The sequence below is a fragment of the Pogoniulus pusillus genome, chromosome 30 (genome assembly GCF_015220805.1).
Source record: "Pogoniulus pusillus isolate bPogPus1 chromosome 30, bPogPus1.pri, whole genome shotgun sequence".
Lineage (NCBI taxonomy): Eukaryota > Metazoa > Chordata > Aves > Piciformes > Lybiidae > Pogoniulus > Pogoniulus pusillus.
The window spans coordinates 18051363-18075748 of NC_087293.1; the positions used below are offsets into that span (position 1 = coordinate 18051363).

A 24386-nucleotide genomic window follows, 5' to 3' on the forward strand; every position below is an offset into this window, starting at 1 on the left:
CCGCAAGCGGCGGCTTCACGCACACCTGCTCACCGCCCACCGCCGCCCGGAGCGGTAAAGTGAAATAACGAGCTGGGGGCCAGGGTAGGGCTTGTCCTTTATTTTCCAAAGTGGCTCCCCAAGGGGCATTGGCAGAAACAGTGCTCATGCTTTGGGGCAGTGCATCCAGCAAAACGAGAGAGGAAGTGTCAAAACACAAATGTGAAGAGCAGCAAATGTTTGGAACTAAACAGTGTCAGTACTCACACAGCACTAGTACTAATTAGCAATACTGTAGATCACTGTAAAACTTTCAAAGGCAAAACTGCTTCAAAGAGCTGTACTCGCAAAGAAGCAGCTGTCTGAAAAAAAAATAAATACAAGGAAGACTTTTTTTGGCATTTTTCCTCTTTATATCCACAATGTAACATCCTCTGCTATAGCATAATCCCTGCCATTGCCCTTGAAGATCAAGGTCTGCGTCGTCAGGAAGGCTGTGGTAACTGGTCAGGAGTCAGCATAGTCCTATAACTGGGTGTCAGGCTCAGTAACAGCCCCTGGGTCTAACCAGACTTGAAGAGTAGAATGGCGACTTGACCGAGGTAGAAGTAGATGAAGTGCTTGGTCTCATGAGTTACATAGCTGCCAAAGTTCCTTCCCACAATGCAGTGCCAAGTAGGATTGTATTTCTTGTCAAACTCCTGCAAAACAGACCATCAGAAATTGAGAGCTCTTCTAAACAGGTATTCATTTCTAAGCAAGGCAATCAGAGCAAGAGCAGATGCTCTTAAGTAAGATAATCGTAGTACTTACATCTTATTGTTCACCTACTGCTTAGTCAGATAAAAAGAGGAAACACACAAAAAAGCCACAGTGCTTCCCCTCTGAGCAGCAGTAAGTTGAAAACATGACTTTTGTTCAGGGAGAGTCACCTTTCTCCCTCTGCAATTCATAATATTAACTGAAACTACAGCCCTCCAGTAAAACCTTCAGCATTAGTTTTATTCCCACAGAGACTAAGCCATAATTTAGACTTAGTTGTTCCTCTGCAACTGGAGTGCCAAAGTGACTCAGGGAGCATTCCTGGTCACATGCTCTGTAACACCAGTACTAACAACAAATCAAAGAACTGGTATCTCACTTTAAAACAAATCCTCTACAAATTCCCAAGTGGTTACTACAAAGAGTATCTGAAAAGTACTTTTCCACTGTCATAGACACTTCCTGCCGTGGAGGGCAAAAAAAGCCTTTCTCTATTGTGGGCACAGAAGACCCACTGAGAGAGAGAATTATTGAAGCAATCATTCTGTTTAGTTCAATCACTTTTTAAACAGCTCTTCCACTCAGATCACTTCAGCTTCCAGTGATGATCTTTGCTTTCCTCATTCTCCCGAACTGACAAAAGCAGGAAATGTAATTAGAACTACATATTTCCCAAGGTCAGAATTGTTAATCCTACAGGAAGAGCAATACAGAAGATGGAACAGCAGAAAGTCAGAGCCACCAGGATTTGTTTTGTGTGTTTTTTATTTTCTTGTGTGTACATCACTCCACAAGGCGGTGTGATTACAGCAGACTTGAAGAAAAGTACTTTTGCACGCAATGTTTGACCTAGCTGGCCAGAACTGTAAATGGACCCTTAAGTTCAGTAGAACTGAAATCCAGGACTATGTAAAACAGGCTTTGTCTCAGAGGAAAACCGTAAGAGAGCTTGATAGAGCCCCTGTGTTTTGTGGCAGCTCACTGGTCATCACAGGGACAGTCAGCTGCCACTTGCTATTCACCTGGGCAACAGCACAGGGGCAGAAAACGCTTGAGTAGAAAGCACGGCAAGAGAAAAATAGAAGGACCCGGAAAAGTTCACGGGACAGGCTGGAGAAGGAACATAAGGACAGCAGCCTGCAAAGGAAGTGCAACTTGCTTCTCTAGTGTCTCTGGAACTCGTTTCTCTAGATCTACTTGGCTGTCAGCATCCTCCCTATTTCATTTTTCATGTGCACAGATTTCACGAGGACACTACAGGCATGCATTTACCTTCTTTATGTGAGCAGCAATGTCCTTCTCGATGTTGTATTTCTCTAAGGCCTGAGTAGCACACTCTACAGCATCCTGCTGCATCTCCTCTGACATGTCTGCATTCTTGATCACTGCCTTTCGATCACTCATGATTGCCTGTATTGAGCAAAGGAGAATTCAAAGCTGCAGCTGCCAAGCAGGCACACAGGGACCATCAACCCCAGCGAGATTTCAGGGCCCGCAACAGTTTTAGCCAGCGTTCCGGCTGCCCCCGGAGGGGCAGGCACAGCCCATGCTCAGAGAGAAGCAGCGGGTCAAAACCCGGCCGCGTAAAGCAGCTGCTGTGCAAGCGCTCTGGGCGCAGTGGTTTCAAGCCCCGCCGGCCACGGCCGCCCTCCCAGACTCTTCGACAGCTGGGCAGCTGCCCGACGCAGCCCGGGAGAGGGCGCAGCCGCTCCAGCGCCCGGCCCCGACGACTCTTCCCTGCCGAGGGTGCTGCATGAAGCTCGACACTCCTAATAGGCTCGGTACTCGCGGAGCTCCGCAGGGCTACCGGGAAGGCTCCCATCTACAGCTGCCCGGGATGGCGAAAAGGCAGAAGTGGGTGCCGGGAAAGAGTCGTGGCAACAGAGGAGGGGCCGGCTTGTCCGGGCACCGGCTGCCCAGCCTCAGCCCGCTCATTGCCCAGGTCCGAACTCTCCTCATTCGGCAGCTGCCCCACCCCATTGTTCGAGGCCCGTAAGACGCTCTCCTCACCCCTGGAACGCTGCCGCGGGACCAGCCCTGTGTGGAAGGGAGCGGGAGCGGGCGCGGCACGGAAAAACGGGAACACGCAGCTCTCTCCGCTGCCGCGCCGGTTTAACCGACCCGCGCCCGCCGCCGTCTCCTCCAAGAACACCCGGCCACACCCACTCCACACTGTCCGCTAGCCATTGGTCAGTGCCATCACCACCCCTAACGCTCATTGGCTAGGATCCGGCCATCTCCTAGCATTTTACTTCAGCACTTTCTTTCAAACCGGCATGCCTTGCGCCTGCACCCGTTCTCATAGCAACGGGCAGCTGTGGAGATACTCGTTACGCTAAGGCTCGGCGGGAGTGAGGCGTCTGAGGTGGTCCTGGGTCTCCTCGAGTCTCCACCGGGGCGAACCCCGGGCACGGCGCATCCGCGGTACCCTTCTTGCGGGTATGCCTGAGCTGGTTGCTTATAGGCGGTGTGCGGCCTCTGTTCAGCCTCCTCTTATTTCTTCATAGCTGAACTGCCTGAACATGGCTGGTTGCTGAGGTCTCTACAGCGGCCGGTGACTAGCTACAGAGTGAGAGAGGCATCGAATGTTATGCTTTGCAAGGTGCTCTGCTAAGAGTGTCGAGGAGAAACAATTCAAATGCAGGCTTTGCTAAATCCTGCAGATGAGAAAACAGGATAGGCGTTGGTAGTGGTGTTACTGCATCTCAACAAGGAACAAAGGTCTTGGCAAGTGATGCCAACTCGTACTCGTGGAGGGCAGCCTCTGGTCGGATTTCCTAACAGTGATGTAACTTCTTGTCAGGAGTGATAATTGACTTTCTGTCTGCGAAGCTGATGGTTTCTGAATTGTTCCAATAATGTGGTAAGTGGGGCATCTTTTGCAAAAAAGGTAGTAGGACAGGTCCCTAATTTCTAATAAAGTACCTATTCTAATTTGTATGATTATTAGGTGCTAATGGTCCTAGCGGGAATCAGAGGCAAATTTTCACCTTTCTCGGTTCACGAGAATCCACAAACCAACCGTACCTGTCGTGCCCTCTACAAGGTATTACTTTAGCCTAGGAACTGCGGACTTAAAAATTGGGAGATTAGAGGAAATTACTTGCAAAATGACTCAAACGCGCGGCGTGAGGTGTGTTACGGAGGGGGTTATCCCAGCATGCATCTTCTACCGTCGGCAGCGCTTCCGGCCAGTACTTGTGTCCCCGCCAAGCTCTGCAAAAGCCGCCGGCGTCGGTACGGGCCCGGCGCGGCCAAGCGCAGAGGCGGGCCGAGGCGCAGGCTGCCGGGCGCGGCCCCGCCGCCGTGGCGGTGGCGCTAGCCGGGCAGGACGGGGGCGGGCGCTGTGCCCGCGCAAGATGGCGGCGGCGCGGTGTGCCCCGTGCCGCGCGCTGCTGGCCCGCCGCGGTGCGGCTCTGCGGGAGCTCTGCGGCGCCGTGCGGAGCCTCGCCGCCGGGCCCGAGACGCATTTCGGTTTCCAGACCGTGCCGGAGGCGGAGAGGAGGAAGAAAAGTGAGGACGGCGGGGTCCGCTGCGGAACCGTGCGGCACGCCGCGGGAGGGCGGGCTGGGCCGGAACGGTGCTCCCGGGCAGCCGGCGTGCATCTGCTGTGGAGGGGCGCTGAAGATGTGCTGGGAACTCGGCATTTGCCGGGAATCGCAGTGAATAGCGTCAGTGTTGGTCCATCTGGGTTCTCCCCCTCCGCTCTGGAGGGGTTACGGACAGAGGCGTCTGTCGCGCAGCCAGCTCAGTGGGATTTTGACGGAATTTTCAGGTGCTATTTTTTTGGTTGCATTTAGTGGCAGACCTCCAGGAGGTAATAAAGGACATGCTTTACTTCCGCAGGGGCATGCTTGAGTAAACTGCATCTCATTCTCGTGTTGGTCCTTTGCAGTTTACCAGGTGTTTGAAAGTGTGGCCAAGAAATACGATGTCATGAACGATTCAATGACTCTAGGGTTTCATCGAATATGGAAGGATATCTTTGTACACAAGATGAACCCTTCCCCAGGAACGCTTCTTCTTGATGTTGCTGGAGGAACAGGTAAATAATTTTAAGTCCCACATGACAGTGCCGCACCAGTTTTGAACTGTTCGAATCTGCTCAGACTTGAGTTGTCTTTTACCCCATCAGTTCTCTGCCTTAAAAATCAGTGAAGCATCTGCTTAACTTTCACAAAGAACCCTCGAGAGCTTCTTTATTTTGAACTCTAAGGCTCTGAAAATGTTACAGCACTGAAACACTGTTTCCATTCGTAGGCAGTCACAGACTGCATTTAGTATGTTCCTTTTACATGTCTATACACACACTGTACACTGTTGTACTCTAATAAATACATAAAAATTACACAAAAATTAACTTGTTTTGACGTTTAAAATCTTGTCTTCTGGCTCCAGGAAACTGAAGCACTTTTCAGAGTGTGTCTCTTTCAAAACAAACACAGGTGACATTGCCTTCAGGTTTCTCAATTACGTCCGCTCCGTTCGGGAACGCCAGGTGCAGCGGAAGCTGAGGCAGCAGCAGAACTTATCCTGGCAGGAGATTTCTGAGACTTACCAGGAAGACAAACTGAAGTCACTAGGGGATTCCCAAGTGGTGGTCTGTGACATCAACAGAGAAATGTTAAAAGTTGGGAAGCAGAAGGCGCAGCATCTTGGCTACTTGGAAGGTAGGTCCTGCTTTATATTGCTTCGGTGGCATTGAACACACAGCAGCTGTCATGCCATCAGCATGCGACGATGAGGATGGCCCTTGTGCAGTGAGGATTTGTGTTCTGTGCTTGCAGATCTGCCAGTGTTGAGTCACTTTGGCAGTGAACACAGGTAGTGTTCAGATGTACACTGATCCTCTTGAGTAGTGCTGAAACTTTCAGAAATACATGTGCAGGAGTGCCCACGAGGTCTGATGTGAGCTGGTCAAATCATGTAAACCTGCTGTTTCTCTATGTTCAAATGCATCTGATTTTGCTAGGGGAGAGGATGCAAAAGAGCTCAACTCTAGAATGCTCACACTAAAGATACTGTAACAGGTATTTTTAAGAATCAAGACAGCAAATACCAAGTGCACAAACCGAAGTGTACTGTGTACAGTTGGAGCATGTGCTAATAATACTCAGAGAAACTGAGTAACATGAAATGCTAGTTTGCAGGTCAATGGATGATTTACTGATCTCAAGAGTTTGTTTGAGACCATGCCAAGTGATCAAAAAGCCTGATTTTAAGTAAGACATAGAGAAAGAAGGCCTGCTTGTCGCTCAGTGTTTGTATGATAATTGTTTATCTTCTTCATTGTTGGATACTTGGCAAATAGCTTACCAATTTACAGCTTGGGTACCACCATTAGGAATGCCCTGGGCAGTCTCTGCATGTGTGTTGAGAGCTCCTGTATATCCTTTCAATGTGCACTGCTCCCACACCTGCACTGGGGCTGTCAGGCCTGCAGCCAGGGAATCATCTACCAGTTGTTGGCAGCTCCCAGCACTATCAGGAGAGGGGGTTGTGAAGATGGGGCCTTGCAAGGACAGTCCTCCAAGCAGGTACAAATGAATTTCCTGCCTGTGCCTTGTGTAGGCTGGAGGAGGTAAAGAACAGCTCCGTGCCTCAAATGGGCTGAAAGGCAAGCTGCTGGCATGGGCTTTGTCAGCTGCTCTTGCTCCCAGACTGTTGCTTAGCAGCCTTTCCCTTTTCTTAAGAAACCTGAATAGTTGTAAAAGTGTTGTTTCTTCCAGCTCTGTCAGATTGGTTGTGGCATGCTTATCTGAGCAACTTACCAGCCTGTCCAGAGCTCTTTGTATGCATCATAGTTTGGAAACACCTGAACTATGCCAACACTATAAAAGCTTTTTGACAGTACCTTAGGACCTGAAATAAAGCTTGATGTTGCCTCCCAACTACTCTGAATAAAGCATTTCATTTAACTTGCCCTACTTTTTGGGTATCTTTGTGATTTACCCAACTCTCAATATTTAGTTGTGTTTTTATTTCCTTTCTGTGTATATCATAGCTGTAGAAGTCAGACTATCTTCATGTTGCTTGAATTGCCTCATGCCCCACTCTGCCACAAGTCTGACTTCTTACACCTTTTCACTCCCTTCTTCAGCACATGTCCATGTCCTGCCTTCTGTTTTTCTTGCAGTTCCTCCTTGTTACAGTGATCTCTGGAGCTTATCTGTTGATTGTCTGAGCTCTCATTAATTGTTAAGGAGCAGAGGTTCCTGTGTCCATTCACCAACAGTGGGGGCTGTGCATGCCAAAAAGACATGTGTTGCACAGCTGTTGATGGTGCATTTTGGCAAGCAGCAGCCAGCTGTGCTATATGTACCCCAGTGACTCTTGCTTGGGAATGGATACCCCCGTACTATACTCAGTTAAACTCCTGGCCTGTGATTTTACCACAGTGCCTTCTGAGGGGCAGTTTTTCTCTTGCTCAGAGTGTGTTACTGATGCTGGCTTCTTGGGTATCTTTTCCAGTTCTGTTTCAGTAACATTGGCAATTGCTGCTTTAGTAAGGTGTGGTGCCTTGCACGCAGCAACTTCTACACCTTGAGATAAGTGTCTTGTAAAAAGTAAGTCCCAGTGTCTCCTGGCAACAGCTGTTCTTTTCTGTTGTATTTTGCTCTCTTCCATGCCGCTTTCTAGCACACTGCTCTCTGAAACTGCTGATCTCTCTTGTGGAAGACTGTTCATGCTTCACAGATAGACATGGATAGATCAGTTGGGGTTGTAGGAAGCAGCACAGCTGCAACAGTGCTGGTGGAAGCAGTGTGGCTTCTCATGTTCCTCAGTTTATGGAAGCTTTCTAGAAAAATACTTGAAGTGTTTAGACCATTGTTGGCTGGAGAGGCAATGGCCAATTTTTATAGCTACTCTTTCTGCAACTTTGCTGCAAGCCAAGTGGTAACCAGCTGATTTCCTCTGCAGTTGGCAGACTAAAGCACTGTGAACACAACATGCACATACATGCAGAAGAATGTTTTGGCTGATCTGCAGCATTAACCACTGAAAGGTTTGTCAGTGTAGAGAAAGGTGTCTTTTCCTCCAAGAAAAATGCAGCATTGAAATCTTAGTTTTAGCAATCACTTTATTAATAACAATTTCCTTCCGATTAAATTCTAGTCTTTCTAGAGCAGTCTGAGTTCTGTAAGGCTTGTTTGATACCATGTTCTTGGCTTGTGTTACAGGCATGTCCTGGGTACTTGGGGATGCTGAAGAGCTGCCCTTTGATGATGCTAAGTTTGATGTTTACACAATAGCCTTTGGAATCCGAAATGTAACTCGTATTGATTTGGTAAGTCACTGTGGTGCTTCTGACATGGAGTGCTCGTGATTCAACTGAGGCTCTTTATTGTAGCAGAGGAAGCAAAAGAAGGATTACTTTGGATAAAGGAATATCTTTGTTTACTGCTGAAGCCTTTGAAATAAGTGGCATGCAGTGTGCAACTCGTTTGAGTGAAGAATGCTGTTAAATGTCCCACCTTTTGCTGTAAAAAGTCAGATTCCTTCTAGTTGTGCCAAACCCTTCCAACTTGGCAAGCCACACCATCTCCTCCTAAGCAGAAAGGGCTTCATGAATGCTACAGTCCTTACTCACTTTCTGCTGACCTGTGGTGTTGCTCGATCTGCATGTGCACAGTGTAGTTAGTCTCCGTGTCCCAAACTTTCCTCAAGGACCTGGTCTGTATCCCACTCACAGTGGATGCAGTGCTTCCTGCTGTGTTCTGCCTGCCTGAGCCAGCTCAGCTTCCAAAGCAGAGTGGGAAGCATCTGGCTGCTGCTACTGCTGCTGTTGAACTAGCCTGTTAGTCCACTTATGCTCAGTGTCTAGCCTGGCTGACGGTAGAGTTTCCCACAAAGGAGGAGAATTAGCAAGAAGTAGCCTTTGCTCTGTCCTTGGCAAATGACTCACTGTCTAGGAGGTTAGCACAGATTAGATCACCTCTAGCTGGAGTAGTTGTTTTGTGTTTTGGAGGAGTGCCTTACACCCTTGGCAGTGCTTCTTCTGCACAAAATGTGGTGTTTGGATCCAAACCACCTTGAACTATATGCCTTTGAACCTCTCTTAATGTGGATGGCTTTTCATGATGCCTTGTCTGCATCTTTCTGAAGCACAGGTTCTCTTGCCTCCATGCACGCAGCAGTCTGGCAGCACAGCTCCATGCAGACCCAACACAAACCACAGCTGAGCCTCCAGTTCTTTTGCAGATCTCCCAGCACTGAGTGTACTGTTAGTACTTTATCTCGTAGGAACATGAGACTTGAAGCCAAACAGGTGTACAACCTGCAGAGGTTCTTGACTGCAACTCTGAAGTCTTTTAGTATGAAAAAAACACAGATGGAAATGGAATTTTGTTTTGTTTCTTCTTAGGTGTTTTAATTTGGGTATAGAACAAAATTTTTTAAGTAGCCAAGGATTTTCTTCTCCTTCTCCTCTTTCCTTCTTTCCTGTTCTCACATGCTGCTCATGCAAAACCTAGTATCACTTCTTTTTGATCCTTTGGGTGTGCCTCATAGTTGAGTAAAATCTTTTCTTTTGATTAAAAAAAATCTATCAGGTTGTCTTTTAATTTTAAGCTTCTAGTAGCTGAGTAACCTCCCTCTTGGGCTTAGTCAGTAATTGTAAGAGCTCTGCTGGCAAACATTTCATCAGCTGAGAATACTGAAAAGAAGAAAAATTGCAAGATCAACATCATAGTTTCAACACAAAGCCCGCTCTATTAACAGCACGAGTGTTTGGTTTAGTTGTTTGGAGGGATTTTTGTACTTGTCTTGGAGTGCTTCTCCACAAGTAAATATTGGAGATTCTTATTAGGAATCTCTTTAATCTCTTCAGTTCATGAATGAGTTGCCATCACGTGGCATGGTAGTAGGCAGGTGCTGTTCTACGCAAACAAAGCATACTGCATCTGCTTTGTCTCAGGCCCTTCAGGAAGCCTATCGTGTGCTGAAACCAGGAGGAAGATTTCTCTGCCTTGAATTTAGTCATGTCAACAACCCTCTTCTTTCCAGGTAGGAACATGGTGATGTTTTATGCCATGTCACAAGGCTCTGTAGTTTGTACTTGGCCAGAGTAAGAGATGGAGACACTTTGAGGCCACCTCATTGTGTGCTTGTAAAATCAGATACAGCCTCCACAGCATAGTGATCAAGAGCTCAGCTTGTGTTTGGTAGGGTTGGGTTCAGATTTGTTTGTATTGATCTGTATTTGCTGCCTGTCTGTGCAGGCTCTATGACCTGTACAGTTTCCAGGTGATCCCTGTTCTGGGTGAGGTTATTGCTGGTGACTGGAAGTCCTATCAGTATCTTGTGGAGAGCATCCGACGTTTTCCCACTCAGGTCAGGCAATGTTCCTCTGAACTCACAACACACAAAACACAGTCCCAGCATAATCTGGCAAGCAGCTTCCCTTGAGGTTGTTAAAATCATGGAACTATTCTTTTTCAGGAGGAGCTGAAGGCAATGATAGAAGATGCAGGCTTCTTCAAAGTGGACTATCAGAATTTAAATGCTGGTATTGTTGCCATTCACTCAGGTTTCAAATTGTGAGTCTGTTATGTAACAAAAATCAGGAAGGATAATTGTCCTAAGAAATATGAAAGTCATGGAATTTTAACGCTATCAAGATTGCAAAGTTCTAAGAACTTGTGCAACAGGTAGCTGTTCAGCAGACAGACCCAGAAAACCATCAGCTACTCTTTTTCCTCTCAAGAAGCCTGTGGATGGAGTGACTCATGTGGTGCTTCTTACCATGGCATTTCCCTTCAAGTGCAACATAAAGGATGTGGCCAAAACTGGGTGATCTCAACAAATCAAACAAATCTAATTACCAGTGATGTGGATGCAGAAATAGACTGACTGGTCTTTGAGTTGAAGCAGTGAGAACTTGGTTTTGTTGGGTTTTGATTAAGCTCTCATTAAAAGTCCACCTGACAAGGCTTTTTTTCCCCATGATCCCGTCTTTCAAAGGCAAATGGTGAATAAACCAGCTCTGCATCAGCTAGCCTGGGCTTTGGATGCTGTGGATTTGGGGAGGGACAGGGAGGTGGGAAGGTTCCTTCTTCATTCACAGCAGAGCGAGTAGGGTAATGCAAGCACTAAGGGAGCAGAAGGGTAGGGTAATTGTTAAACAGTTTTACTAGCAAAGAAGACATCTTTTCAAAGAAAACAAATACAATGATGACATTTTTGCCTATTTTACAGCCACAAAATACCATATGGCAGAGCAAAATCCCTGACAATTAAGCTCAGTTTCCATAGGAAGGCTGAGCCTAGAATGTTATTGGGAGTTCATGTGCAGTCCTAAGACCATGTCTAAGGCTCAGTAACAGTCTGTGAGTCTAACCAGATGTGGAGAACAGTGACTTGGCCAAGGCAGAAATAGATGAAGTGCTTGGTCTCCATCACCTAGCTGCCCAAGTTCCTTGCCATGATGCAGTGCCAAGTGGGATTGTGGTTCTTGTCAAATTCCTTCAGGAATAGAGAACTAGAGCAGCCTTTTTGTGAGGGTGGTACAGTCTGTCTGAGAGGATGGGGTTTGCAGTCACTTGTTAACAAGAATGGCTTTGGGGAGAAGGCAGCTAGGGAGGGGACAGGCTCTCAGGTGCAAGGAGTATCTGATGAGTCAGATGTACAGTAGAAGTGCTTCCAATATGGGCAAGAACAAGCTCAAACCATATGCTTGAGGAACTAACTTCGCTCCATTGGGCAGGTACTGGCAAGCATGGCTTCAGACTGGCCATTTCACCATCATTATCAGGAGGCAAGAGTGTGTTTAACTGTGAAGGTGTAAAAGATGCCATGGTGGCAGGTAGTGTGAAATGTGTTAACTTGGTGCTCCATTTGTGTGACAGAACCTGTCTTAGTTAACTTGTTTGTTCTCCCATTGGCCACCGTCACTGCACCCACAACCACTCATTGGCTGAAGCCAGATGCTGTCCTGGTCTTTCACTTGGGCACCTTCTTTCAGACCCTTCGCATCGCTCTCCTCCCTCTGGCCACCGGACTGCTGAAGAGCATCGCAGGCTAGGCTGAACAAGGAGGTCGGGGGACGAGAATAGGGCTGTCAGCGGTGTATGGTAAGGCTCCAGCCCTGGCTCCTGAGCTACTCGGCTTCAGCATTCTCTAGTGAGTACTTGCTCAAGGTACCTTGGTCTCCCATGAATTTTACCCATGTCCACTGGTTTCTGTAAAACACCTTTCCACAGATAACAGATTGGCTTCAAGGCAAACTCAGTATTCCCTGATTAGCTGTGAGGACTAGGCATTATTTCCATGCCTAACCTAGAAACTGGACCAGAAGACGCAGAGTGTAGGTGATGATGAAGCTAAATCTTTAGTATTTTAGCTGATGAGTTTTGAGACTCTCCTTGAATCAGACAGCTAGAGGAGAAGGAACACAAACATTTGTGCATGTCCTCATGTGCACAGAGCAGTCACTTAAGTTCTTACAAATTTATTTAGCAATTGCATCTTCAACAGTAATTCCATTATTAAGATTTTTTTTAAATAGAAGTTCAGCCTTCCATAAAGAAAAGCTCTAATTAACAAACATTCACTTCATTTTCTGCAATGATGTAGAAGGAACAGCACGCTTAGCAGAGCCAGCTTCTTCCTCATTTTCATGGGGACGCTTTCTTGTGGTTGGCTAAAAGGAAAACACAGCAGGATAGGTGCAGGAAGCCAGCTAAGGCAGAGGCACAGTGGTTCACTTGCTACAAAATTACAGGTGTTGGATAAAGCCTCCTCTCTGTGACCAAAGCAGCAGCACAACAAATGCTTCTCTACCAAGATCTATCCAATTATGTTTGATCCTCCTCCCACAGGATATTGCTCCCAGCTTCTTCTTCACTGCTGTTTAAAATTATCCTAATTAACATTCATCAATGGCTGGCACACCACCATGCTAAACTGTCACAAAGACAAGAACTTTTCCTTGAATACCAAACATTTGTGACTTGGATCCATCAAAAGCACACAGGTTCATCAACACGCCTTGCCCAAGTGCAAAAGCAGAGTTCATTAGCAGACTGCTACACACAGCCAAAATGCCCACTTCTCTAAGTTACCCAAATTAATTAACTTTCTTATTACAGACTACTGAAGGACCTAGTTTCTCTCTGCAGCAGTGTTAATTTGCCAGACATACCATTTTCCATGTCTGGGGGGGGTTCATACTGGCACATGCCTGAGCAAGGAGCTGTTGAAATGTACTCTTCATATCTTCATCCTGTGGGAAAAAAGGCAGCAACAACACCTCATTGTATCTGGGCTCCTGAACTTCCTTTGAAGTTATCTCTGGCACCCCAGCTTTGCTGTGCTGCAGTTCAGACTCAATTCCTACCTGAAGCCAAGGATGCTCTAAAGCTCCTTCTGTTGTCAGACGCTTGCTTGGATCCACCACTAAGAGCTTCTTCACAAGGTCCAGAGCTAGGATAACAAGTTTTGGTTAGATTCACTTATCACCATATCCAACTACTCTGTTGAACATCCCATTAGGACTAGGCATGACCTTAGAGTATGTGCCCACATACTGTAGTTAATATTACCAAGAATTCTCTGCAGTGAAAATCTGTCTGGTCTAAAGCCTCAACTCTGAATTCAAGAAAAAGCCAACACATTCTGCAGAGCCCACTGTAAAAACTAAACACACCAATATGCAGCGTGCCACACAGCTAGAGGGAAACTAGAGGCAATGAGGAACTGCAGGAGAAGAGCAGAATATTCTGCCACATGCCATAAGGGAGCCATACCCGCATCTGAGACATGCTTCCACTCCTTTGCAATGAAGGTGTACTCTCCACGAGTGATCTGGTCTCTCAGAGACAGCTGAGTGTTTTGCTCATTGAATGGTGGATATCCACACAAGCTACATGAAAGAACAAGTTAACTAAGACTGGTTCTGTCACACAAATGGAGCACCAAGTTCACACATTTTACGCTACCTGCCACCATGGCATCTTTTACACCTTCACAGTTAAACACACTCTTGCCTCCTGATAATGATGGTGAAATGGCCAGTCTGGAGCCATGCTTGCCAGTACCTGCCCAATGGAGCTACCACCGACGCAAGATCTTACCATACAAAAAGAATAACTCCTAAACTCCAGCAGTCCACCGCTTGGCTGTATCCAGCAGTCCCAAGTGAATTTAGAACCTCAGGAGCAAGATACGTGGGGGTACCACATAATGTTTTCATAAGAGAAGTTTCCCCAAGAATCTTGGATTGTCCAAAGTCTGTAATCTTGTGTTTGAAAATGGTAACATCATGTTACACACTGGGATTGGCAGTACTAGAACATGTCATACTGTCAACATGCATTCAGTTTCTTCCTTCCAAGTCAGTTCCAGAACAACATGAACAAAATTCACCCCGAATATTACAGAATACTTAATCAGTAAACAATTGAGAATGGGAGAGGAGAAGCAGGATGAAATATGAGAGGATCACACTTTACATTAGCAAAAACACTCTCAGGTTTGGGTGTCAATAGACAGCCAGAGAATAAAGGAGTTGTAGCACAGCAGGAGAGATTGCTTCAAAGATAAGCAGTACAGCATGCAAAGGTACCCCCCAAAAACCCCCGAACTTAACCTCCCTTTCCCCCAAAAACCCGCTACAAGCAAACAAAAAATCCTGTCAGCCTGCGCTGTCTGGTTGTTTGGAATTCCAAAATTTAGATGCTCCTTCAAAAAAGCCAACAAACACGAGACAGCTGAAGCTGTGCAGACAGGGAAGTGCTCTACAAGCACAATACTCAGCAGCTGCTCTTAGGAAAGTGTTGGGAGCATCCATAAAGAGAGTATTAACATCACCAAAAAATCCTCAGTGTTTGAAGTTACTTTGTAGTTTGTACAACTAATTCCACCTTCCCCCGACTGAGTCTAGCTTGGGTATTTCTAAAGTGTGGGGGGGCGGGTAACACCCAAACCACCACACCCATCTTTAACTAAGCACCGAGAAAGGTGGGAAGGAATACTTCTGAATTTCTAAATAAAGAATCTAAGCTTCTTTACCTTTATAAGACATGTCTCTTCAGAAGATGATAGCAGCACATTCTCTGGCTTTAGATCTCGGTGTATAATTCCATTGTCATGGAGATACTGGACAGATGCAGACAAAGACACAGACTGGTAACTTACTCTGAGCGTCAGCTTTCCGGTTTGTACTGCAGCAAAGGCAGGGTAACTGACATGGCTGTGCAAGAAGCTTTTAAAGCTATCACTTTTTTCAAAAGACCCAGCACCCTGCCCCCCAAACCCAACCACTAACCCCAGAAACCAAGCCTACAAACCACTATGCTTCTGGTGTCAAATTGCAGTGTGAGCACAGCCTGTGGGCCTGGCCAGGCCTGCCACCCTCCCTGTTCTCTGAGGGCTCTACTGTCTTCAGCTCAGTAAAAGCAGCAGAGCTGAGGAGAACCAAGGCTCTGCCTTGCCTTTGCAGGAACCCTGGTTTTCCATCCTTCTTTCTTTCAGTCTTTATTATTGTGATCACACCCAAGTTCACATTTCACTTTGCGGAGGCGATGAAATTCACCATGCCACAGCAGTGCTCACACTGGCAAACAGCAGGCTGATGTAAGGAATCTTGTTAAACCAACTTGTTAAGAGCACTGTGCTGACTGCTTGCACAGGTTTCAGAAGTGACAAATGACAAAAAAAAATCACCTGGGTGACCTTCATGTGCTGAACCCTATTTTCTGTGTAGAGTTCATCATTATGTACCTTTACTGCTAGCAGCATCTGATAAAAATACAACTTGCAGATAGCTTCTTTCATCTTGACTGGCCTTGACACTCTGTCATACAGTTCTCCTCCTTCCATTCTAAAACAAAGGCAGGTAACAAGTGAACATTTGACTTCCAAAAGATTAGTCTTGTAGGACAAGCCTGGAATCAAACATTTGGCTATTTTGGCTACAGAGGAGGAATATATTACTGCAAATGAGTGAGCGATGCCCTAGCCACAGCGCACACACTACTGAATTAGGTCTGATCTCCTCAGTCTTCACTGGGAGCTGCTACAAGATTCTTGATCAGCTCACACTTACTAGTTCAAAAAAGTAGCAGCAATCCACAATGCTGAGTGAGCAAGCAGGCCCCAAGTGCCTTTGGCATAGGGGGATTACTCTCCTGCTGATCCTAGTTCCTCATTTGCAGAGATTTCAAAGAACAATGCAAGCAGCAAAGGAAAAACAACAAACAAGCAAGATCTCGCCCAGAGTGCAGAAACAGACACATGCTTTGTGGCTATGGAAAACATTTCCTTTTCTGCATTTGCTTTCAAACAAGTTACTCACAGTTCCAAAACAATGTAGTAATCCTCTGCTTCGAAGAAGTTTTTGATCTTGATTAAACAAGGCTAATAAAAAAGGGAACACAAATGGACACAGACAAAAAGTAGAATTCTGTAAGAATGAAGACCATCAACAGTTTATCATCTCAGTTTTCCTATGTCAGTATAATGGTAACCATGCCAGCTCAACAAACGTTCAGCACCTCAGGCTTTGGCAAACACTTCACAATCAAGTCTGTTGTCTTCTCCTCCTGTAGCTCCACACACTAACACATTCAGCTCCTGCAGGGACAGCTCCACAAGCAACCTTGCTTTCTCCAGGTGTGAGTTACCCACCTCTCATCTGCAATAGCACATTGGAAAGCCAGCAGAAGTTCACTGCGCTACATAAACTTTCTACTCCATAAATGTGAAAGAAAATCTTTTTCAGGGCAAGGGAGGATGCAGAAGGAAATGGGATCCAAATTCCAACAACTGCCAGTGGAGTCAGATCTTTGTATTGGGTTATCTGACAGTATTTATAGAAGCATGCATCAAAGAGATTTCTGCAGCAGTGGTTCAAGCTGAAACCTCTCCTGCAAAATTTCTTCTCAGATTCACACCTCGGCTAATCAAGGTTTCAAAACCTCAGATCTGTACAGATGCAGTGTACTCAAAGGAAAAGAATGAACGCTCAATAGGCTCTTTAAAAGAAAAAAATAAAGGCGTCCTTTAAGGTATTTTCTAAACAGAATTGCTCTTCAGTTACTCCTCTTAGGTCAGTGAACTAGAGCAGCACAGCAGGCAGTGAAAAGGAATAAAAATGTACAGCAGCACTCACGTGATCTATTTTCTTCAGAATTTCAATTTCTGTATTGATATTGAAAGCTGGGGTCTATTAAAAGAATCAGATATCACATTGGGTAAGACAGTGCTGTTCTGGAATAAGACAGATCAGAAAGAAGAGATGGGACCAGAAGAGCCATCATTTCATGTCCCTTGCCACTTTAGGTGACCATAACATACAATCCTGTTCCATAAACTCATCAGGTGCCTTCATTGAAATAAATGAACAGTCCTGCTCTCACACCTGTAGCAAGATGTAGCTCCAGACAAGTCATTTCACTGCAGGTCAGAAATCTCCACCTATTTCCAAACTACAAAAAAAAAACACCTTGGCAAGTGTGTATCAGCATTGCCCCTTAAATAAACTTCCTCCCTCCAAATTGCTTTCCCTGTGGGCTAAAACTAAATGCTACTCTCTCCCAGCCTTTATTCTGCAAGGTAACATAAACAGATTCTGTTAATCTGTGGCTTAGGCTCATCTCATGAAGTCAACCCAGCAGGGTTTTTTCCAATCATCTTTGAACACACAAGAGCAAAGCCATACACAACATTCCAGGTGCAGTCCTATCTCATATCCCTGTTCTATAAAATGGCATTTCTTAGTGATCATAATTCACAAAGGCAGGTCTTAGTCTTTACTAGAAAGGTTCTAAAAGCACAGTGGTCCTAGTAACCGAATGCTCCTGGCCCAGTGCAGATGGCCAAAAGACAAACACTCACCACCTCTCTAATGCCACTTGCCATAAACTTCCGTTTATTGATTATCTTCACTGCAACTTTGTTACAGGTGCTCTTCTCGAAGGCCAGCTTGACCTCTCCACAGGCACCACTAGCAGGAAAGCAGAGCAGAGTCAGTGCTCATAGATGCTCCTGTGAGTCTGCACAAGCACAGACAGGCATCCAAGCACTGCATCACACACAGCCTCCAGCCGCTGCTTTTAACCCTCCAAGGGCAGCATCATGTTAAAGGCTTCTCAGAGAGCATTCAGCATTCAGGCAGTCTCATTAAAAACATGCCAAGGGCTGCCTGCTTTTGTGGGGGGTTTGCTTTTTTTTTTTTTAATAAACAACAGCCCAATTAACATTTGCAAATAATTCCAGTAGGAGATACTGAAAACAGCAATAAAATGAATGCTTCCTACTGTGGACAGCAGGATGCTTACCTTCCCAAAGTCTTTGACATGATATATTTCTCTCTCAACTCTCTAGGAAACACCAACTGATCATCCACCATAGGATCAGAAAACACAAACACTAGGAAGAGGAGTGGAGAGCATTTTCCTGTTATCTTTAAAATGGTTATAAGGAGCAGTTCAACAACATAACAGGATAAAATGCTGCCTGCTGGAGGACAATCACAAATGTATGAAAAAGTTAATTGGCACTATAAATGGCACCCTTGGTATCAACTTCACGTGTGCTGTTAATCAACTCACTACACTAAAGTACTGCATAAGCAAGAATTCAATGTCACAGCAGGGAACAAAGAGAAGTGAGAATCGTTAAGACAGACTCTTAGTGGAAAAGCAAAACTCAAGAAACCACCCCCCACCCCTGCTAATTTTAAAGGGTTTTTTTAATCGCCGTGCAGCATCCGCCAGGTCCTTGTGTGTTTTCAGCTGCTCGTGAACAGCCCATTTCCACCACCACATACACAGCTACTCAAGCACATCAGTGTTTCAAAAACAGAACAGCTAAGTCTCTACTCCAGCAAGGTGGTTCCTGATACAGGTTCTTTAAATTTTTTTTCCACTTTTTTTTCCTTACAGTTGAGGTGGATAGGGATAACTTTTATGTGAGTATCAAAACATTAATTCATAGCTCTACTTTAGCAGCACTCATGAAAGAACTCAGCTTCCCAGAATCATTCAAATCACTGCAGAAATAACCTCTTGGTCAACACATGAAGGACCTACTCATGTTACAGTACACATTACCCTTATTAGTCGCTACAGACAGTGCAATTTCAGAGTTGTGAGTCAGTGGAAGCCTCTTCCCTTTTCCAACGAGCTCTCTATTAACAAAAGTTCCATTGGCACTGTGGTCTTCAATGTAGGCAACATAGGCATTTTTGGGGCCCATTTCCTCAAAAAGAAAAAAAACAGGAAAGATAATGAGGGGAAAAACATGTAAAGATGTGACAGACTAGAGACATCTACTGTCCTCGGCTCGGAACATCAGGCTGCTGAGGCTATGTCACAAACTGGGTTAAGGAAGCACTGCCTAGAGTTACATCAAAGAAGTCAACGCTAAGGGTACGTAAAGCTGGACTTCTTTAGAATCCACACACCCCCCAGCCACCCTTTTTCCATTAAGCCAAGATGGAAGAAGACCTTTCAGCCATTCAGCACCTACCCTGAAAATCCGGAAATGCTTCTTGCTGTAGTTTTGGTAGAAACCAGTCTCAGACAACCCTAGCTTAGAAAAGCTGTAATCACAACTTTTGTCTCGTCCAAACCAGTATTCATCATTCACACAGTCTGTAGAGCAAAGGGAGTAAAGCAGAGAGAGAACACAAAATTGCAGAAAATTACTATGGCACAGCAGTACAAAGCCAAACAGCAGCAAATAGAGCAGCAAACCCAAGATTATTCCTACACAGGTCAAGCTGTCAAGTTTATTTGTCTTAATTTGGACAGGCATCATGCACTATCAGCACCCTGTGTCAGGCTTCAATACTTTTGCCCTCTTTAGTAATAGCAGAGCTTTCAGTTCAGACTCATCTGATACATAAACACAATAAATCACAGAATGGAAAAATGAAGCAAGTAACAAAGTATGCAAAAAGCATTGGATTCCTTCCAGTTTGATCTGGATACTCAGTACAAACACTGGGATGTAGCACGGAACACAGCATTACTGCAGCAGCTGCAGGCTTGCACTTTGAAGTGACCGTGCTTAATCTTAAAGTGCACAGGCAGTGTTCAGATTTCCTGAGGCACTGAAAACGGCCCAAGAGGCTCAGGACAGCCTGCACATACCGCAATTGCTGAAACCTTTTCCAAGTGCAAAGAGTCGACCCCAAGGGTGAGGAACAAACTCTTCGGACTCCTGGTCCTCAGGGATTGGCGGGAGCTCCTGAGTGAGAACAGTGTCCAAAGAACTGAGGGTTCCAGAACTTGAAGAAGACTGACTGGTACTCTGTGACCCACTGGAAGAGGAACTGGTGGCAACCTGTGACTGCTGGGCACCCTGAGATTGCTGTGCTTCACTTGCAGTCTCTCGAGACATGTTGGCTTCAAAGAGGAGGTTTAAAAAACAATTACTACAGCAAACAAACCCCCTGAAAACAAAACGGTCATGCACCAAACTGCCAGTGTTCCAGTCTGTGCTGCCCTCAAACTGCCAACCCAAGTGTGCACTATATGCGGCTCCCCAGGAATTCTGCAGACTATGCAGCTTTTCCCTTTAAAAACAGACCTGCTGTTTCTACAAGCCACAGCTCAACCCTATCCTGAGTTCAACTGAGCTCCTCGGGCCTCACACTTTGTGTCCCAGCGGCTATGCAGCTCCCCAGGCACAGACACCAGAAAAGGGAAGCCCCAAAACCCTGCTGAGGCTGAAGGCCACCAGCGGAGCCGTCACACCAAGATCCAAGCCGGTGGTGGCTGAGAGGAGCGCTAAAGTCGCCGGTAACTCACGGGCTGCCAGATACGTGCGCGCCTCAAAGCGCGCCGGGCACACCCGGCAGCTGCCACCGACAGCGGCACGAAACGGCCGCGGCCGACACCGACCTGCCCCGCTAAAGCGGGGCCGCGCCCTGCGGGGGGAAGCGCCGGCCGCCTCAGCCTCAGCGCTGCTTCTGCTCTGCCACTGCCACAGCCCCGCGCCCACAGCTGGCCCCGCGCCGCCTCGCAGCGGAAGCCGCTCTGAGCTCCCTCCTCTGCCGGCCAGCCCGCGCCTTGCTGTCCTGCTCCCTAGCAGGCGATGCGGCCAGGCCGCTGGCGGCCGGCAACCCCGGGCGGGGCCGGCAACCAGAGCAGGGCATCGGAACTCACGCGTGGCGCAGCCCCCGCCGCTCGCCGCGCAGCCCCGCTGCCGCCTCTCCCGGCGCGCAGGCGTCGCACCGCCCCGCAGCTGCACGGCGCCAACCAGGGCCTGCTGCTGCGCGGGGGCCGTCGGGAGCTGCCAGCCGCGGGATGCAGGCGGCCTTGAGGCGGCTCAGCGGAGCGCGCTGGGTCCTGCGTTCTCCTGAGGCGGTTCCGCGCCTCCGCTGTGCTGGGCCGGGCTCTGTCCCGGCCCTGCGGTGCTGGAGCTGCGGCAGCCCCCTCCCTGGCCCAGAAGGCGCGCCCCGCTTCTGTCCCGGCTGCCGGGCCTTGCAGCCGCCGGAGCACCGACCGGACCTCTTCCGCCTGATGGACTGGTGAGTACCCGCGGGGCGGGCGCGGGCGCGGGCGGGCGCGGGCCTGACGCCGCTCCTGTTACCTGCAGTGACCGCTCCTTTCGCGTCGACGCGCAGCAGCTGCAGCGGCGGTTCCGGAGCCTGCAGCTGGTCGTCCACCCCGATCGCTTCGGCCAGAGGCCACCGGTGAGTGTGGGGGCCTCGGGCTGGCTCTGCGGTTGCCTGGGCTGGTGGACAGGCCTCGCCGCCTGCCTTGCTCCCGAACCCCAGCCGCCTTTTCCGTCTGGCGGTGTCGGGGTCGGGCGGCGGCGGCTCTGTGAAGCTAAGCGCCGTGCCTCTGCTGCCGTCCACGTTTGTGGCCACGGCAACTCCGGTTCGGTGTCCTGTGCGTAGAAGAGACCCCTGATGACAGTCGCGGCGGAGGGTGCCGATGAGGGGCTGCTGGGCTTCTGGAGATGCACACACAGTGTGCGAGCCCCGCAGCCCTCGCTATCAGTACCGGCTTTGCGCACGCGTGTCGCGGGGACGCCGTTTCTCTACGATTAACGAGGGGAAGGCTGTTAACTTGTGGCTGTTCTTCCTGGTCCGTTCACAGAAAGAGCAGCATTACTCCGAGCAACACTCCTCCTTGATCAACAAGGCTTACCAGACCCTTCTGAACCCTCTCAGCCGTGGCCTCTATCTAGTAAGATGCCCGTTTGGTGTTCCACCAACACTCTGTAGCTGATGGTAGCTGGTGGGGCTACTGCTGGGCACCTAACGAATCGCACCCCATATTCCGTCGTTAACAGACTGATTTGTGTTCCTGTGAAGGAGAGGACTATCATATTGAAGAGAGACTAAATACAAACTTGCCTGAAAATTTACCAGCTTTCCCACTATATTTTTTAACTTTATACTGAGTATTGTCAACTTATTTGCTGCTCACGCGACACTGATTTGTGCCTCGCCTCACACATTCAGTTTGGCCATGGCTCTTCCCTTGAAATTTCAGTCTGATTCTCGGTAGCCTTCTTTGACCTTTTTTTGCCTTTGGTAAACTGATTTTTGTGGTCCATCTGTGGAACTAATTGTAAGACAGAGTCTGTTTATGCATGTTTCATGGTATAAACCAGAAGTTCATCAGATATGAATCTGAGTGAGAACTACTAAAGGACGTAATATTCAAGAAAATAATTCACACTGCAACAGACATAAGAATGTGTGTTTTTCAATTCCCATTTTCTTCACCAGCTGGAGCTGCATGGAATAGAGCCGGCACAGGAGAGAGACTATGATGCAGGCTCAGAGTTTCTTATGGAAATCATGGAAATTAATGAGAAATTAGCAGAGTCTAAAAATGAGGATAGCCTCCAAGAAATTGAAATCTTAATTAAAGGTAGGTTTGAGGGGTTTGTACAGAGCCTATTTACTGTGTTTTGTGTCACAGGAGTCTTTCTGAAGACTTAACATTTTCAGCACATTTATTTTAGGATCCCTACCATGCAGTAGTCTTGGACAGACAGACTGCAAGAGCTGCCCCTCTTAAAAAAATACTGTCTTTACCAATTTATGCCATCTAAACATCAAATCTGGCTTGAGAAAAATCTGCGTAATTGTACTCCCAATGGCAAAATAGGCACAGGTACTGGCCCTTGAAAGGATCTGCTTCAGCCTCCACAGATCAGGGCAAGCAAACTGTCCTAAAAGAAAGAACACTCAGAAAGAAGTTTAATGAAATGCTTGAGTGACTGCACCAAAGATGCTTTATTTCTTTTACCTCCTTCACCTTAGCAGTGATTATCATCCTCGTAGCAGCACCTTTCTTGTTTCCTTTGTTGGCCATACCCAAAACGTTGCGTGTAAGCGGCATATTTAATTCCTTGACATGATAGTAGTATGCCAAAAGCAAAACTAGAATAAAAGCTAAGTAGAATAGAGGAAAACTAGTAGGGTAAACTGATACACCAAAACTAAGTTGGATTTCTGGGAAGTTAGTGACAACTGACTTGCTCTGGAATTGCTGTTTGTGAGCTTGTTTAGACAAAGATGCCTTTTTGAAATCATAGCTTAAAAAAAAAAGACAGCAATATTATTAAAAGCTCTAAAAGAGCTCCCAGAAGACTATGAGATTAATAATTGTTTCCCACCACAATCAGAATGCAGTGGTATTCCTAGATGGTATGCATACTAAATATGTAACAAAAAGTGAATTAAATGCTTTGTTTTACAGTCAAACAAGAAGAACTGACCAAAGAGGTGGCTGCAGCATTTGAAAGAGGTAGCTGTTTCTCTTCAGTATTTAGCTGCCACACGTGCCGTGTATCCACGCTGAAAAGACACACTCTCTCACTGGTCAATATCAGAAATAGTGCTTAAACTGTGTTTTGGTTGGTGTTTAGAGTAAGTACTTCTAAGCTGACCTTTGCTGATTCAGGAAATCCAGGGCCTCACAGGAAACTGTTCCTCATGACAGAACTCTTCCTGTTCTGGCTGGATAGGTAGGATAGCCTCTCCTGCCACAGAGGCTATCTGGCAAGAGAAGCCTTGATGCCTCAATTACCTGGAGGTACTAGGGACTTTATTCCCCAACCAGTTGTCAGCAGGTGAAAAACCACCTTCCCCTAGGTGTTTAAGGACAAAGTGATTGCTGCTGTCCCTGCCAGACAAAGGGTCTGGCCTGCCACAAGCATTTTGCAGTAGTGGTAGTTGATCCAGTTAGATATGAAAAAAAAAAAAATCTACTTCAGATTCCCCAGTGGCATTCCAGAGTACTGAGCCACTCCACAGAGCAGTCAGCAAGGGCTGTGTCACATGTCTGTTCTGAATTGTACTTTTTAATGCTACCTGCGTAACAAAAGCACCCCAGATGAAAATAGGCAACGTGGCTTAAATGAGTGTGCAGTTCTTGGTACTGCAACCTGTGTTGTCATTGCAATCTTGAGATTTGTGTTGAGGATGGAAACTGAGTCTTCCCTCTGTAAGCCAGTAATGTTTTATTTCATTTCAGATGATCTTCAAGAAGCTAAGAAGCTTCTAGCCAAAATGAAATATTTCGCAAACTTAGAGGATAAACTAAAGCAGAAGAAGGTCCCTCCCTGATACTGCCTTCTTTACCCTTCAGAGTTCATGTTATTCTCCATTAAACAGCTGACTTCTCAAAACTGGGAAAATGAGGTTTGCTTTCTGTTTTCATTAAAAGCTGTAA

The 24386-nt window shown here is 46.8% G+C and overlaps 4 protein-coding genes across 11 annotated transcripts; 2 read left to right on the top strand and 2 right to left on the bottom strand.

The window, feature by feature from the left end:
- Positions 1-85: 85 nt before the first annotated feature.
- Positions 86-2902, bottom strand: LOC135188840 (dynein light chain 1, cytoplasmic-like). The gene is made up of 3 exons (XM_064168542.1): positions 2752-2902; positions 2014-2151; positions 86-680 (listed from the first exon to the last, which is right to left on the bottom strand). Exons 2-3 carry the CDS (start codon positions 2143-2145, stop codon positions 543-545), a joined length of 270 nt encoding a protein of 89 aa, XP_064024612.1. The 5' UTR covers positions 2146-2151; positions 2752-2902; the 3' UTR covers positions 86-542.
- Positions 2903-3033: 131 nt separating this feature from the next.
- Positions 3034-17939, top strand: COQ5 (coenzyme Q5, methyltransferase). Of its 5 annotated transcripts, none has more exons than XM_064168943.1 (9): positions 3034-3180; positions 3692-3787; positions 4637-4786; positions 5187-5411; positions 7923-8029; positions 9659-9747; positions 9963-10074; positions 10183-10249; positions 17645-17939. In XM_064168943.1, exons 3-9 carry the CDS (start codon positions 4678-4680, stop codon positions 17719-17721), a joined length of 786 nt encoding a protein of 261 aa, XP_064025013.1. In that variant the 5' UTR covers positions 3034-3180; positions 3692-3787; positions 4637-4677; the 3' UTR covers positions 17722-17939. The 5 variants fall into 5 exon arrangements, with proteins under 5 accessions (XP_064025013.1, XP_064025015.1, XP_064025012.1 ...); XM_064168942.1 differs by lacking the exon at positions 3034-3180 and adding an exon at positions 3196-3604; XM_064168945.1 differs by lacking the exon at positions 3692-3787.
- CHEK2 (checkpoint kinase 2) lies at positions 12175-21367 on the bottom strand. Of its 3 annotated transcripts, none has more exons than XM_064168930.1 (15): positions 21283-21367; positions 19839-20093; positions 19213-19337; positions 18795-18942; positions 18021-18111; positions 17578-17686; positions 16853-16906; positions 16037-16098; positions 15463-15562; positions 14752-14838; positions 13815-13978; positions 13488-13603; positions 13079-13164; positions 12884-12964; positions 12175-12382 (listed from the first exon to the last, which is right to left on the bottom strand). In XM_064168930.1, the coding sequence occupies exons 2-15, from the start codon at positions 20086-20088 to the stop codon at positions 12290-12292; spliced, it is 1566 nt and encodes a 521-aa protein (XP_064025000.1). In that variant the 5' UTR covers positions 20089-20093; positions 21283-21367; the 3' UTR covers positions 12175-12289. The 3 variants fall into 3 exon arrangements, with proteins under 3 accessions (XP_064025000.1, XP_064024998.1, XP_064024999.1); XM_064168928.1 differs by having other exon boundaries at positions 15406-15562; XM_064168929.1 differs by lacking the exon at positions 16853-16906 and having other exon boundaries at positions 15406-15562.
- Positions 20930-24351, top strand: HSCB (HscB mitochondrial iron-sulfur cluster cochaperone). 2 transcript variants are annotated; one of them, XM_064168949.1, is made up of 6 exons: positions 20930-21220; positions 21289-21385; positions 21795-21884; positions 22433-22577; positions 23412-23459; positions 24189-24351. In XM_064168949.1, the coding sequence occupies exons 1-6, from the start codon at positions 20997-20999 to the stop codon at positions 24278-24280; spliced, it is 696 nt and encodes a 231-aa protein (XP_064025019.1). In that variant the 5' UTR covers positions 20930-20996; the 3' UTR covers positions 24281-24351. The 2 variants fall into 2 exon arrangements, with proteins under 2 accessions (XP_064025019.1, XP_064025020.1); XM_064168950.1 differs by lacking the exon at positions 21795-21884 and having other exon boundaries at positions 20932-21220.
- Positions 24352-24386: the final 35 nt, after the last annotated feature.